This window comes from Bos taurus, chromosome 4 (assembly GCF_002263795.3).
Source record: "Bos taurus isolate L1 Dominette 01449 registration number 42190680 breed Hereford chromosome 4, ARS-UCD2.0, whole genome shotgun sequence".
NCBI lineage: Eukaryota > Metazoa > Chordata > Mammalia > Artiodactyla > Bovidae > Bos > Bos taurus.
In genome coordinates this window covers 32,719,882-32,736,603 of record NC_037331.1, presented here as the reverse complement: position 1 = coordinate 32,736,603, position 16,722 = coordinate 32,719,882, and the positions used below count along the sequence as shown (strand labels likewise).

Here is a 16,722-nt window from a genome sequence, read left to right as displayed (position 1 = left end):
GATGCCCACCTTTTAGCAGATTTTTTTTCACCTTTAGCGTCTGTAGTCTGGGGGTAAGCCAGCTGCTTAGAATCACTGTGTACAACGAAGGTCAGTGAACTTTGTGTATGAGCACATTCATGAGGTTTATGTTTGAATCTGAGTAACATCTATTTTTGCTGTTTTCAAAAGATGTATAAATCTGTTTCTTTACTGTGTTCCAGACACTTGAGCAGTTGCAAATAAGTGAGATGTTACTGTTAGTTACAGGAAAACTTCCCTTCAGAGGAGACAGGACGGATTTATTTCAAGGCTAGCACATCTATTCAGAAAGAGTCGAGTAAGGTGGAGCCTCCCTAGGGAGAATAAGCTATTTTTCCTTAAAGCTTCTCTTTGGGGAAAAAAGTTTTTTTAATGTATGCACTAAAAGTACAATGAAAAATGGTTATCATGGCTTCACTTGGGGAACCCCATGAAAATTCCTGTACATCTTTAAAATTTTTCCATTATGAAAGATCTTTAAGATACAGAAAAAAGTATAAAGGACACACATCACCAAGCTTAAACATCAGTTCAGGAGAGGCTTTCTGTATATTCCTCCTTGATTGCATGTGGTCCTATATACCTTAAAAGTGCCTTCAAAATTTCTTTTTTAATGAATCCAACTATTAAAAATAAGATTTAAAATAGTTCTTTATGTAAACAGATCTGTTCTTATTATACTGAAATGATATATCCCAAAGCCCATAAACACTCTTTTATGTGTATTTATCTATATTAGAAATTAAGTGGTAATTTATAATAGCATCGTTTCTTTAACATTTAGTTTCTATGCCTTTGCAAATGTCAACCTGGACTATAATGAAGAACATTGTTGCTAAGAATGGATTTTCTGGATTATTTACAGGTAAAAATATTTCCTTTACCAAACTGTTGACTAAAATGTTTACTTTTCCTTTTAAATTAATTGCCTTTCAGCAGAAAATTTTTGAAAATATTCCTCATTTACTATTTCCTCCTAAATATCTTTGCTGTAAGTTTAAAAATTTTAAATACCAGTTGCTTTTGAAGTAATTTGGAATCAAAGTGAGGAGTGAACAGTTGGCTTGTTCTTTGACACCAGTTATGGGACAGTGTTTTATATGTTACCTCACTTAATTTGATAACTGTCAGAATGAAACCAAATAAATTACATTTTAAAATGTATGGTAAAATTTAGTCTGAACTTTTCTCTTCCCTTTTTAGGACTGATTCCTCGTTTAATTAAAATTGCTCCTGCTTGTGCTGTTATGATCAGTACATATGAATTTGGGAAGTCTTTTTTCCAGAAACAAAATGCTCAAAGACAGCGATACTAGACATGCTGTTTCAACCTGAAATAACAGCCATGACCAAATAATAAGAGGAGACTCTTAGGCAAGAGCTTTTTTCACTTTTTTTTGCTATTATCTTACAGTGGTTTTCTATCATTCTTATCTATAATTTAAACAAATAGTAAATCTCTACTTTGCATTTAATCATTCTAATTTCAAATTTTTATCCTAATTTTTGAGAATTAGAAAAAGATATTCCAGAAGTCATAACCATTGAGCATTCTTGTAAAGAAGAGAAAAATTATTCTACACTGAAAGCAATAATCTCAGAGTTTGGTACAGATTTCTGTGTAACTTCATCCTGTTGGGAGTGTCAGAGTCGTCAGACATTTTTGCAGTTGTGTGCTGAATGATGTACAGAGTCTAAAAGAATTCCCAAGTCTTTTATACACGTTTAAATCATGGACATAGATACTTAAGTGTTTCAACAAAGTAGATAACGGAAAGCAGTCTTTAAATATTATTATTCACATCATTTACCAAATATTGCCTATCAGTTATTTTCTTTAATTCATATGTATTTGGGTGTTTCCCCTGCTACCCCGCCCTGTTACTATTTTAAGGCCTCATGTGTATTAAGATTTCTCTGATCCGAGGTATGGCTATCTTACATTCATGAACCAAAAATATAACTTGTGTGATATTGATGCTGCTATTTTTGATGTCTAAAGACCCCGTATTATCTACTGTTTCTGTGAGAGAGAGCGTTCACTGACCGTATTCAATGTTCACTTCAAACTTGGGTGTGCAGTGGAAAAGCACATTGCATTCAGGCAGTGAGAAGGCTGTTTCAGCACAAGAAAGGCCTCTGGTTTCAGCTGTCTTGCCATCAGGTATTACCGTTTGTGAAGTTCTCTAGGTCACGTCTGTTCGCTTGTTCTAACATCACTGAGACAGAGTATGTTCAAGATGTCCCTTGACTTTACACATCTCACACAAGTGTGCTAGATCAAGAACTACCAAGGCAGTTTCCTTGAAGAAGAGCTTTTGGTCACTGGAGGCTAATGCCTAAGAAGTTTAGTTTATGAATGTAAGAATGAAAAAGAATATGATTTCAAGACAAATAATATTTTTAAATATTTTTGTTTTTCTCAGGATCTGTATACTCTTAAGAAAAAGCACTTTATTGCAGTCTATCTGTATTTTATGAAAATGTGAAACATTTTTTCCCTAAAATGGAGTAATGTATATTTAAGTGACAAATCTCTAGTGTTGGTAGGAATTAATGTATTTTCTAATATAGTAGAAAACTATTTAATGTTTCACCTGAAATAAACTATATAGGGTTTGTATTTAAGCTTTTTGTGTTTATTGTATCCTGTGTTGATTTACCTTAAGTTTTCAACATATATATCCATAAAAATATATTTTCACTGCAATATTTTGTGCTTTCTTAAAGCTACCACTGTGCTTCTAGCTAAATACTTTCATATGAAATTATGTTAATGCTATACTATCAACATATATATAAAACACACATGAAAGTTTATCTTGAACACTGAATTTAACAGTATTCAATTTAAATTTACCTTTGTTCTGCTGTGCTTCTTTTGGGTAACTGGCAGAAAAAGGCAGAAAAAATTTAGGTTTTTAACAACAGTCTCAAAAAACAGTTATGTATTTCAAGTTAATGTCACTTATAAACAAACAGAAGGGAAACTTTCATCCTCTCCTTGCCCCACTATTGACTGCATTGTGGAAAATTCTTATAACTGCTGCTGCTGCTGCTAAGTTGCTTCAGTCGTGTCCGACTCTGTGCAACCCCATGATGGCAGCCCGTCAGGCTCCCCCGTCCCTGGGATTCTCCAGGCAAGAACACTGGAGTGGGTTGCCATTTCCTTCTCCAATGCATGAAAGTTGAAAGTGAAGTCGCTCAGTCGTGTCCTACTCTTAGTGACCCCATGGACTGCAGCCCACCACCTCCTCTGTCCATGGGATTTTCCAAGCAAGAGTACTGGAGTGGGGTGCTGTTGCCTTCTCCGATTTTATAACTAAAAGAACTTAAATAAACCTAATTCCCTGTAGTTTTTGTAACATACATTACATGCAAAGTATCTGAAAGAAAAGAAGTCTGAATTTAGGCTTTGTCTATACTTAAGTGGTAAAAAAGCATTACTAGTAGGAACCAAAAACGGTTTGGCTACAATTTGTGTTCTTGGTAATGTTTCTAAATGCATTCTGTTAATGTTAAAATTTCTAACATACACATTTAATTTCTTATGTGTAAGTTTTTTAAGAAACATGTCTTATTCAAGTATTACATGCTTGCTGCTTTTCATATAATTCCATATTACTTTTCAAAAATAAAGTTATTTCTAGGAAAACTAATCAATTACTATGTTTATATAGCCACATTTGACTCCTTTAATTCTAGCCTTTTTATTCCCTGGGGCATAAATTCCAGGGATATGGGAAAGCTTAGTGTATTACTTTTTAATTTTTGTCCAAAATGAACTTTTAAAAGTAAATTACTGTTATTATGTTTTAATCCATCACTCAACACTTACTGTGGTAGGCAGTATAAAAAGCACTGGAGGTAAGACATTGCAGCTACTCTCACTGGTCTTAAGGTTTCAGCTGTGATTGTTAGAAATAAACAAAAGAAGTAATGGAAAAGCTGAAGAATTCTGCGCGGCCTGGGGTGCAGAGGCTGGTTGGGAAATGGTTCTTAGGACAGGCAGTCCAAGGCAACATACCTGGAGGCTGGGAGTCTTCAGGCAGGCAGTGGTACTTAGCACCAGCGGCTTGAGCAGAGTGTACATGCCCCCTGGTAGATCAGATGGGAAAGGAGTCCAGGGGGCCTGGTCTGCCAACGAGCAACAAGAAGGCAAGAGAAAACCTAGGAAGTATTTTGGGCCCAGTTCTGAAAAGTTACAGAGTTGTGTTTTGTTTTTCTCTCAAGACCTATTTTTTTTTAACTGAAAGAAAATAGGATAGCATAGGTTAGCCTAGAATAAAACAGAAAACACCAAAATGTGTCACGTATTAAGACCAAGCGTTGTACTGTGAAGCTGGTTTTAGAAAAATGACTGGCAGGATGAAAAATGGGACTTATGATCAGGTGACCTATTTAAAAACAAAAGTTTTGGTTTATACTAAAGTATATTTTTAAAAGGTACCACCATGGCATTGGTATAATTTTATCTTCCCCTTCCTTTCAGTGGAGGAAAAAGCTAAAGCAAAATAGAAGTTGCTTTGCTTACTAAAGAGCAAAGTGGACCAGATAAAAGAAATTAAGAGCCCTGATGGTCAAAGCAGTCATGTGACGTTTCCAGAGTAATCCAGTGTATGAGCTTATCAAAACCAGAAACTGTAACCGACAGTGGGAAATTTAACAAAGAATTTACGTAAGTTGTAAATTTGAGAAACATTTTTAACCACTTGAAAACTTGTATGTACATCTAATAAAGATGACTTAAAACCAACTTAGTCTACTTGGATGTTTAAGATTCCTGTCAGTCACAGTTAATAGTAGTTTGCATTTGGTACTTACTGCTTCAGGACTTAAAATTTTATTTAATGTTGACTTTATCCTGGTGCCATCACATAGGTGCTGAGAGGATGGTGGTGGGTCCATTTTACATGTCAGTGAGTGAATGTTGTCAATTTTAAAGCATATTATGTCATTTTTTAGAAAATAAAAATTTGAAACAAAATGAAGATTTCTCCAAAATAATTTTCATATTAGTATTTGAGGTGTTAATATACACTCACCAAATTTGTCAAAACAAAAATTCAGTGTATACCTTGAATCAAATAACATTTGTCAAAGAAAAAATAAGACTACTACTTCATGGTACAAAATGTTTAATACACATGCAACAAGTATCGTACATCAAGGCAACGAAATACACATGGAAATAGTAGCATGTAGCTCAGCATTCTGTTTAGGGGAGGGTGTGTGAACAATGAACACTGCTGAAGATCGAGACACACCTCATGCAAACACTAACAAACTATCTCTATAACTAGCGGGAAATGAACTGTGTAGAAACCTGAAGTCACATTAGCAGATCAAGTTTATACCAAGAGCTCCAAGAAAGGAGGGAAAGTCACTGTCCTCAGATGTCGTGTTTCAGTCTGCGTTCAGCAGCGTGGTAAGATGCACAAGATTCGGTACACATTAGAACAAATCCGAAAATTCTGATCAATTACGGAATCCTGTATTTCCTTTCTATATTATAAAAATGTATGGAAAATGTAACAATGATTTTCTTAAATTACTAAAGGATAATGTCGTTTGAGAGTGGACCATGAATGAAAGCATTGAAATAGTCTGACTGTTGTTAGGAAAGCAGCAGCAACAGTGCTTAAGGCCAAAAGCCTAAAATTTTCAAAGGTCCCCCCACCCCACCCTTAATCGTCTCTCATTCGCTCCTCCCAAGGTTTCCAGTAACCTTGTTTTAACCTTCCTTCCATTCCCCATGCAGAATTACAAATTGCTGTAGATACATCATTCACAATAAGGTATACAGAATTAAGACGAGATTGATGGTACCATTTCTCAAGAATATTTGCATTACTACAGGTACCAAAGACTTAAGCTAAAGGAAGAAAGCTCTGAGTATGTTCTGATACATCTAAATAACTTAAGGGCTTCCAGGGCTTCTTTGTCCCGGAAATGACATTGTTTGAACTGTCTTAACACACGACTAGCCTTGTTACTGTTTATTATCTTAAATTCCGAATAATGAGAGTCAAGTATTGCAGAGAACCACCACACTCCCACATTTCTAATACAAAGAATGACTGTGGTAAGTGCTGCTTTTCTCTCAATATTTTAGGAGGAATGTTCTTTCAATAGTCAAAGTTACTAAGTTTGAATGTACTGTTTTATTAACAAATAAAAAATAGCATACAAAGTCCCGGATAAGTATTGTAGTAGCCTCTTCATGTAAACAAGGTATAAAACATCTTTGGCACAACTGACCATGTTTTCCTCATCTAACTCTAGAAAATGTACTTCATACATTTCCTTTTTCAATATGGTGGAATCTGGGGGGGAGCCAAATGTACAATTGTTTCAAAATTTGCAAAAATTTAAAAGACAGCTCAGATTTTTAAGAAAACTAATTTTTAACTAGTAATTTTTAAGGTCAGTTTTAAAATGAGATTATGGCTGTTAAAGCACGTAGGACACAATTCATTCCTGCACACGAGAGAAAAACAGCACTGGGTGTCAGACATGCTGTTCAGTATGGTGATGAGCCTACTGATCCTTATTTTAAAACTTCTCAAATCCTTAAATGAACTTGAAATCTTTCCCGATAAAATTGTTTCAACATCTGTTCTACATTTTTAAGTTTTTCCAATTTATGGGACATAAATGTGATCAATTTTAGAATTGGTAAACTTTAAAGGAAATTTTGGAAAACAAAATGTTACTCATTTTACCTAAATGGCCTAAAATACTGTAAAATATTTTCCTTATGACCCGAACAAATTTAGTAACTACCTAAAGGTATGTCCTACAAAATTTATAAAATGCTGAATGGAATGTTAGGTTGATGCTAAATGGTAACTGTTACAGACAAACTGAATAAATTGCTGTGAAACTGCAGCTGAGAACCTTTCTCCTCACTTCAAAGACAAGGCATTTAAACATCAGAACCTGGGAAGGAGTTCATGAAATATGAAATAAGTCATTTTTAGAAAATGTAATCATTGAATAAGAGAGCAAAAGAAAATACTTAAATATCTAGAATAAAACCTTGAACTCAGTCTCTGGCAACTATAATACATTTAAATATATGAAAATCAGCTGAATAATAAATATGTACAATTTGCAATGGATTATTAGAGGATATCTGAAAGTTTTTTAAGCCTATTTTTAAACTTCAGTGACAAATATAATCATTTTAAAATGAAAAATGGCAGCATTTTTTTTTCACCCAGAAGTTTACGTGGAGTGGACTGAATTCTCTAATACAAGCAACAGAATTCCAGACATGTCCCAGAACAATATAAAATTCCAAAGATTTTCCCAGCAGTCAAACTTACGTATATGGAATATTTGCAACATAAAAACTTCTGGCTTTTACATACAATTTTTCAGGATGGAGTCAGACCTGGACTTGTCATCTCTGTTGTAGGACTTGCAAGGTAGTCATTCGATTTTAGGCTTGTTAGAGATTTGTAACTTGCCACTGACGTTAGAGACCCACAGAGGCCAAGTAATGAGGGAGTATCTTCTTTACCTGAAAATCAGGATAAGATAACAAATATTTAATTGCTCTTGAAGCTTGATACTAGTAAGATCCTAAAACCATTAAACTTTACATACTGTATGAAACAGTGTAAAATCAAACATCTGTATGTTGACGTTTGATCTTCCAGTAGTTTCAATGCTGCCCCTTATAGAAACATTACAGTGGGATTATTTGTGCTTCTTTTAAGCTTCTAGATATGGAAGCTTGAGATATTCTGGAACAAAAATGGAATTTACCTTTTTGGTGGAGAATATGTACTCTTGCCTGGAAAATCCCATGGACGGAGGAGCCTGGTGGGCTGCAGTCCATAGGGTCGCTAAGAGTCGGACACGACTGAGCGACTTCACTTTCACTTTTCACTTTGATGCATTGGAGAAGGAAATGGCAACCCACTCCAGTGTTCTTGCCTGGAGAATCCCAGGGACAGGGGAGCCTGATGGGCTGCCGTCTATGGGGTCGCACAGAGTCGGACACGACTGAAGTGACTTAGCAGCAGCAGGAGCAGCATGGTCATATTCAATTAGTAAAGAATAACAAAAAACTATAGCAACAATACAAGTGCCCAGGTGACAGAAATACAGGAAGTCCGTATGTGGGTAAAGTGATGCAGAAGCAGCAGAACTGCTTCAGTTCAGTTGGAGGCTGGACCTAGGGAACCTTTGTCCACTGACTGAATAACTGAATAAACTTATTCAGCACCTACTCTGCATCAGGAATACCTGCTAGAAGTCAGTCGGTCCCTGAAGGAGGAGTGGCAGAGCTCTGTGTCCATGCCTGGGGAAAACATGTTCTTTCCCGGGCAGAACAAGTTTCAACCCCCACTGTGCACACGCCTGCTCTAAGAGGCTGGCCTAAGGCTGTGAAAGGCTAGTAAGGTGAAAATCAGTTTTCCAGAGAAGATGGAAAGCTTAGGCTTTACTCACCTGGTTACAGAAATGTAAACTGACCCAGATGTCAGAGGTTTCTGAATATCATGCATTGTTTCAAACAGCCCCTCTGCAGTGCCTTCACTGTCATGCTATATGATCATTGTGGGGCACTCTCCTTCATTAAAAAATCACAGACTGAGAAAGGACATGGAGTTTTTTGTGGTCGTCGGCATATTCCCAGTGCTAGCACACAGGAGACCAACGTTACATAATTACGTAATGAATGATTCAGTAAGAACTCTGCTGGGACATGAAACAATGCCTGTGTTCTTTACAGCCGTGTGACCTGGGGAAAGGCATCTTCTCTGAGCCTGCTCCTTCCTTTGTAAAAGGAGAACAGACACCAAAAGATGACTATGTTCACTTCATGGTTTCACTGACTAATAAAATATAGGAAGATACAACACTGTTAGGAAAACATATGGAAGAATAATTGTTACATTCGGGTTTTAAATGTTATCATGTTTTGATGAAGGACTTCCCTGGTGGCTTAGATGGTAAAGCATCTGCCTACAATGCAGGAGACCCAGGTTCAATACCTGAGTTGGGAAGATCCTTTGGAGAAGGAAATGGCACCCCACCCACTCCAGTACTCTTGCCTGGAAAGTCCCATGGATGGAGGAGCGTGGTAGGCTACAGTCCACGGGGTCGCAGGAGTCGGACACGACTGAGCGACTTCACTTTATTTTGATGATAACATTTGTTATCATCAAAAAATACAGATGCTCCTTTTAAGGTCTAAGCTTACAGACCTACTTCAGGCCATTTAGAGTTCTTGCTAAATGCTCCAGAAACTCAAATGCTTGACTGGTTTCTCCCAAATTCCTAATTTGTCATTGACCTATAATATTTCAAAGAGCTTTACTGCTAATTACATACACACACAAAGGTACAATTCAGTGGCATTAATCACATTCACACTATGTGCAACCATCACCAACCACGATTTCAAAACCTTTTCATCATGCCAAACAAAAACTCCCTACCTCTTTAAACAGTAACTTTCCTTTCTCCCCTTCCCCTCAGTCTCTGGAAACCTCTAACCTACTTGCTGTGAATTTGCCCTTCCTAGAGTCATTCTTAAAAGTGGAATCATACAGCATTTACCCTTTTGTGTCTGGCTTATTTCACTTAATGTAATTTTTTTTTCAAGGCCCATGCATGTGGCATGTATTCCTTTTCCATGGCTCAGTAACATTCCATGGTGTGTATATATATGAAATTTTGTTACTCCACTCATCTGAATGGACATCTGGGTTGTTTCCACCTATCAACTACTGAAAATAATTCTGCTGTGAACACTGGCATCCAAGTATCTGTTTGAGTCCTATTTTCAATTCTTTGAGTGTATATACTTAGATTACACATATTTTTAAAACATATAGATTATAACACAGTAATTGCAAAGACTAAAAGTCTAACATACACACTGGAGTAATATGCAGGTGTAAAAGAGAATGAGAAAGACCTCTATAATTTCCAGGATATACTATGTAGTGGACAAAGCAAAGCGCATAAATGTGATCTTTTATATTGAGGAACATGAATTTATTTTAATTTGCATATGTTTTTAAAGAACAATAGATAATTAAACTAATAAGATAGTTACTTATGATGTAGAAGTTAGCAGAGTTGAGATGAACTTTAAGCATAGTACTCTGACTCTAGGATATATTCACAAGATAATTAAAAACGAATCTTAATCTATTTTACTTACCCTATTTTAGTAATAGAGATAATATTACTTTGAAATTAAAACAAATAATAAGGAAAAGCAAATAATCATGTTCCTATAAACTAGGGACCAATATTTTCCTCATAAGAAAGATATAAAAATACAAAATCAAGTACATGGAAACCTTTTATGTATGAATTACAAAGTAAAATAAATTTAAGGTATATTTTTCTTTTATGGAATTTAGAAAGATGGTAACAATAACCCTGTATGCGAGACAGCAAAAGAGACACAGATGTACAGAATAGTCTTTTGAACTCTGGGAGAGGGAGTGGGTGAGATGATTTGGGAGAATAGCATTGAAACATGTATAATATCATATATGAAATGAATCGCCAGTCCAAATTCGATGCATGATACTGGTTGCTTGGGGCTGGTGCACTGGGATGACCCAGAGAGATGGTACGGGGAAGAAGGTGGGAGGGGGGTTCGGGATGGGGAACATGTGTACATCTGTGGCGGATTCATGTTGATGTATGGCAAAACCAATACAATATTGTAAAGTAATTAACCTCCAATTAAAATAAATTTATATTTAAAAAAATAAAATATAAATGCATTTATCTATTAAAAAAAAAAAAAACTTCCTAGCTTGCTAGTGAAGAGGCTAGAAACAGTGACCAGTCCAGTCATAACAGACACCTCTATGGCCCAGATGATGTTCTCCGGTATCATTTTCTAGTGTAAACAGGACTTCTTGAAGAAACAGCTGATCCTGGGTATGGGCATGAAATGTACCAAAGAAACTCAGAACATCTTGTTTTCCACAAAGCAAGGAAGCTGTGACAGACTACCGGGATGTCGAACGGAACTGTCTTTTAAAGGGTCTCTCAGTGTGCAAAAAGGTCAGTGACCTCCTAATGAGTGTACTAAAAAATTTGCATTATTTATACTATATTCTTCCCGATGAAATTAAAGGACGCTTGCTCCCTGGAAGAAAAGTTATGACCAACCTAGACAGCATATTGAAAAGCAGAGACATCACTTTGCCAACAAAGGTCCGTCTAGTCAAGGCTATGGTTTTTCCAGTAGTCATGTATGGATATGAGAGTTGGACTATAAAGAAAGCTGAGCACAGAAGAATTGATGCTTTTGAACTGTGGTGTTGGAGAAGACTCTTGAGAATCCCTTGGACTGCAAAGAGATCCAAACAGTCCATCCTAAAGGAAATCAGTCCTGAATATTCATTAGAAGGACTGATGCTGAAGCTGAAACTCCAATACTTTGGCCACCTGATGCGAAGAGCTGACTCACTGGAAAAGACCCTGATGCTGGAAAAGATTGAAGGCGGGAGAAGGGGACAACAGAGGATGAGATGGTTGGATGGCATCACCGACTCAAAGAACATGAGTTTGAGTAAACTCAGAGTTGGTGATGGACGGGGAGGCCTGGCATGCTGCAGTCCATTGGGTCGCAAAGAGTTGGAGACGACTGAGCGACTGAACTGAACTGACTGATTCTTCCCAAATATGTGTAACCAGAATATACTATGAATGAACGACTAGAGAAATCTAAATTGTCAGGGATTTAACAAAACAATTGGCTCGGTGCATAAAATACATAAATTTCAAATGAGAGAAAAAGTTGGGGGGAGGGGCACGGTGCTCTGCTAGATGAAAGGACACCAAAGAGATTGAAAACTAAATGCTCTGTGTGATCCTTGACTGGATCAAAAAAAAAAAAAAGCAATAAACAATCAGAAAATTAAACATTTCCAGTTACAATAGCATCTAAAAAAGTAAAATATTTAGGAATAAACTTAAGCAAAAGTATGAAAGTGTGTACACTGACAACTACAAAATAGTGCTGTAAGAAAGTTGAGGTTAAAATAAATGGGAAAACATCCCTTATTTTGATGGATTGGAAGATAATATTGTTAAGATGGCAATGTTTCCCTAATTGATCTAAAAATTCAATGTAATCCCCATCAAAATTCTAACTGCCTTTTTTTAGAAATGACAAGTTGATTCTAAAATTCATATGGCGGCTTCCCTGGGGGTCCCTAGTGGTAAAGAATCTGCCTGCCAATTCTGGAGACATGGGTTCCCTCCTCCAGGAAGATCCCACGAAATGACTGAGCCCATGCACCACAACCACTGAGCCTGAGCTCTAGAGCTTGGGAAACACAACTCCTGCAGCCTGAGCGCCCTAGAGCCCGTGGTCCACAGCGAGAGAAGCCGCTGCAGTGAGAAGCCTGAGCGCCGCAACTCGACAGCACCCCCACTCACCCAAACTAGAGAAAGCCTGCACGCAGCAATCAAGACCCAGTAGGGTCAAAAATGAGTAAGTGAGAACAAATTAACATGTGAAATAAAGTCATAGGAAATGCAAAGGATCTTGCAACTGAAACAATCTTAAAAAAGAACAAATTCGTAGGACTCAGATGTCCTGATTTCAAGCTCACTGCAAAGCTACAGTAATTTAAGGCAGTGTCATCTGGACTAAGGATGATGTGGCACCATCATAGACACACAGACCATCAGAACAGAACTGAGAATCCAGAAATGAATACACACACGTATGGGTAATGGATTTCAACAAGAGTTCTAGGACCATTCAGTGACGGAAATAAGAGTCTCTTCAACAAATGGTCCAGGGACAACTGACTACATACAAAAAGAATGAGATTGGAACCTTAGTTCCCACCACATACAAAAATACATATACCTTGGATACATATACCTACACTTAATACATATACCTATACTTAATACATATACCTTGGATTAGGCAGCATTTTCTTAGATGTGACACCAAACAAAAACACAAGCAACCCAACGAAAAACTAGATAAATTGGACTTTGTCAAAATCGACAACTTTATAACTTAAGGAACATTAGCAAGAAAGTGAAAACACACACCTCAGAAAGGGAGAAAATACTTGCAATTTGTATTATCTGATACAGGTCTACAATCCAAAATAAACATAAAGAATTATCACAACTCAACAATAAAAAGACAATGCAATTTTCAAATGGTCAAAGGATCTGAGTAGACATTTCTCTGAAGGTGATATACAAATGGCCAATAAGCACATGAAAGAAAAAATGTTCAACATTATTATGCATCAGTTCAGTCCATGTCAAAACCATAAAATTCCACATCATACCTATTAGATGGCTATTTCAAAAGACAGACAATAAATAGTGTTGGTGTGGGTGAGGAGAAAATGAAACCCTCCCTGCTGGTGAGACTGTAAAATGCAACCGTCTGTTCAAAAAAAAAACCATAAGTTTGGCAGCTCCTCAAATGGTTAAACATATGATCCAGCCAATTCTGTTCTTAGTTATATACCCAAGAGAAAAACATAAGTTCACTCAAAAACTTGTACATGAATGTTCACGGCAGCAGCCTTCATCAAAGCCCCAAAGTGGAAACAACCCAAATGCTCAGATGGCGAACGCACACTCCGTGGTGCAGCCGTACAATGGAATGCTATGTGAGCATAAAAGGAAACGAAGCAACTGATGGATGCTGCGGCGCGGAAGAACTGTGAAAACACACTAAGTCAAAAAACCAGGCCCAAAAGAAGCTACACTTTGTATGATTTCATTTTATGAAATGTTCAGAACAGAAAAATTCAAAGAGAAGATAGGTTAGTAGTCACCAGGAGGAGGGGAAGGAGGAATGGGGACTGAACCCCAGTAGGTACAGCAGGGCTTCTCGACTAGGTGATGGCCATGTTCCGAAATTAGACAGCGGTGATGGTTACACAACGCTGAATATGCCAAATACCATTGAAATGTATGCTTTAATATGGTGAGTTCAAAAATTTTGTTTTATAAAATGATGGATTTTATGTTATAAGAATTATAATGAAACAGGTTTTTTTTTTTTAAGTCTAAAAGAACTTTAAAAATAAAAGTGCTAAGAAATATGGACAAATGTGTTATAGTTTAATTGTTGGCATTCTCTTTTTTTCGGGGGTTTTTATTTTTTTTGGTTAGACTTGATGCAATATGTAGCTGTTAGCATAGTAGCAGTCACATATGAAAGGCTTAATACATGCTTCCTAAAAAAAAGACAACTTTTCAATCTTCCTATCAACAACTGTGGTACATTTTAACTTATAAAATTTTTTAAAAATTTAAATAATCAGTAGGAATGTAGAATTTCCTTTTATTTTTTACTATATACTATACAATATTTATTTTTTACTATATACTATACTATATTTTTTACTATATATATTTTTTACTATATACTATACAATATTCCTATTATTTTTACTATATCATTCATTAAAATAAATCCTTGAGGAATGTAGGGGCCTATATAAAGGCATAAAAGGTTTTTCTGTTTGAATCAAATTTTAGAATACAAGCACATAATTATTTTCTTCAAGTAATAAGTAACAAATCTCTATTTCTTAAGACTTGTCATATACAGATGTTAATACTTTCATCTAAAAATGTGAAAAATATGTAAAAGTAATGGTCATTTACAGTTCTATCATTAAATTCACCACTTCAAACAATACATTTGATGTATTTAATTTCCAGTATTTGTTTTTAGAAGGGAAAAACATTTATTATGTTTGTAAAAATGACATATTCATTATAAAAATTTAATCAGTGCAGTAAAGCACAAAAGAAATTTTAATGAACTTACCATCCAGCTTACATTCAACAAGAAAAGTAGGTATAAAGTACATTATAAAATTGGGATGATGTCATGAAAGTCTTTAAATTAAAATTTTTTCATTTTTACTGTGATGCAATGTAAGAAACAGCCAGGAAAGGAAATGCTGAACTTCCAAGACATTTTTCTTCCTGAAGAGTCAGTATTTTTTGAAAGAGTAATCTATGTTGAGAAAGCATTAAAATGTATAGCTACCCATCAAGTTTGAGTGTTTTCTAACATGTATCAATTCTAGAATTATCTATTGAACTCTTAAAATTCAACAGTTAAAAAAGGAATTCAAGTCGAGAATAGACTAAGACAGGAAGAGATATTTCACTGGAGGATACTGATGGCAAATAAGTTCACAAAAATGAACGCCACTTGCCATCATGCATGCTCAGTGGCTCAGTTGTATCCGACTCTTTGTGACCCCATGGACTTTAGCCCAGGAGGCTCCTCTGTCCACGTAATTTCCCAGGCAAGAATACTGTAGTGGGTTGCCATTTCCTCCTCTAGGGGATCTTCTTGACCCAGGAATCGAACCCATGTCTCTTGAGTCTTCCTTCACTGGGAGGCAGATTCTTTACCACTGAGCCACCTGGGAAGCCTATCAGGAAATGCAGATTAAACCCATGGTGAGATAGTACTGCACACCTATAACAATGCTAAAATAAAAAACCGTGACAACACCGAAAGGTGGCAAGGATGTGGACAAATGGATTGCTCATACATTGCTGGTGGGAATACAAAATGGAACAGTCACTCTGAAGAATAGTTGGGCAGATTCTTAAAAACCTAAACATGCAACTACCATACAGCCTAGCAGCTGCACTCCTAGGTATTTATCCCAGAGAAATTAGGACTTAGGCTCACACAAAACCTGTAAATAAAGGTTCATAGCAGCTTAGTCCATTTCAGCTGCTGTACCAGAAATACCATAAACTGGGTGGCTTATAAACAACAGAAATTTGTTTCTCATGGTTCTGGAAACTAGGAAATCCAAGATCAAGGTCACTGCAAATTCGGTCTCTGGTTATGGTCTGTCTCCTGGTTTCTATACAGTAGTCTTCTCATTCTGTCCTAACAAGACTAAAGGGGGAAAGGAGCTCTCTGGGGTCTCTCTTTAAGGGCACCAATCCCATTCATGAAGCCTCCATTCTCATACTTAATCATCTCCCAACACCCACGTTCTAACATTCTCATACTAGACATTTGGTTTCGACAGATGAATCTAGGGGAACACAAATGTTCAGTCAACGGTAGCAGCTTTACAGTCTTCAAGTGTAAACCAACCCAAACGTCTCTCAATGACTGGTTTCAAAACAAAACAAAAATGATATAGCACATCCATACCATGGAATATTCTTAGCAATAAAAAAAGCAAAAATAAAAATTCAAAAAGCAATAAAAAAACAGACACATAACAGCTGGGACAAATCTCAGGGGAATTATGCTGAGTGAAAAAATCCAATCCAAAGAGTCCACGTACTATCTTAATACTCTTCATGATTTTATTATACAATATTATTCATAATTTCATGACAAATTATAGTAACAGAGAACAGATTAGTGCTTGCTGTGAGTTAGGGAAGGGGCAGAGGCAGGGCATGGCTGGGAGGGAGGTGGGTATGGTTATAAAGGGCAGCATAAGGGATCCCTTATGTGAAGGAACGGTCCACGTCTGAACGGTGGTGTGTATACATGGACCGACACATGTAAAATGGCATAAACTAAAAACACACACGACTGAGTACATGTAAATCTGAGTGAAATCAGGGGATTATGCTGTCAATTTCATAGATGTGATATTGTACAGTTTTGTAAGATGTTGCCCAGGAGGAAAACTGAGTGAAGGGTATATGGAGATCTCTGTA

General features: G+C 36.5%; 2 protein-coding genes across 10 annotated transcripts in view; one reads left to right on the top strand and one right to left on the bottom strand.

The window, feature by feature from the left end:
* Positions 1 to 4,777, top strand: part of LOC101902435 (phosphatidylcholine translocator ABCB4) — a 107,009-nt gene extending 102,232 nt beyond the window's left edge. For 5 of the 6 annotated variants that reach the window (XM_059885824.1, XM_059885829.1, XM_059885828.1 and 2 more), the window contains one exon: positions 806 to 887. Coding sequence is in view for 1 of the 6 variants with exons in the window: in XM_024991022.2 (XP_024846790.1) it covers positions 806 to 886; positions 1,225 to 1,337 (194 nt within the window). In the remaining 5 variants the exon portion in view is untranslated. Of the gene's footprint in view, positions 1 to 805; positions 888 to 1,224; positions 1,396 to 4,513 lie in introns of those variants that run through there. The other variant, XM_024991022.2, reaches the window with a different exon arrangement.
* A 365-nt stretch (positions 4,778 to 5,142) lies between these two features.
* The window catches only part of RUNDC3B (RUN domain containing 3B), a 167,301-nt gene continuing 155,721 nt past the window's right edge, over positions 5,143 to 16,722 (bottom strand). For all 4 annotated transcript variants that reach the window (XM_005205269.5, XM_005205270.5, XM_005205271.5 and 1 more), the window contains 1 exon segment: positions 5,143 to 7,549. In XM_005205269.5, coding sequence (XP_005205326.1) covers positions 7,404 to 7,549 — 146 coding nt within the window. In that variant the 3' untranslated portion in view covers positions 5,143 to 7,403.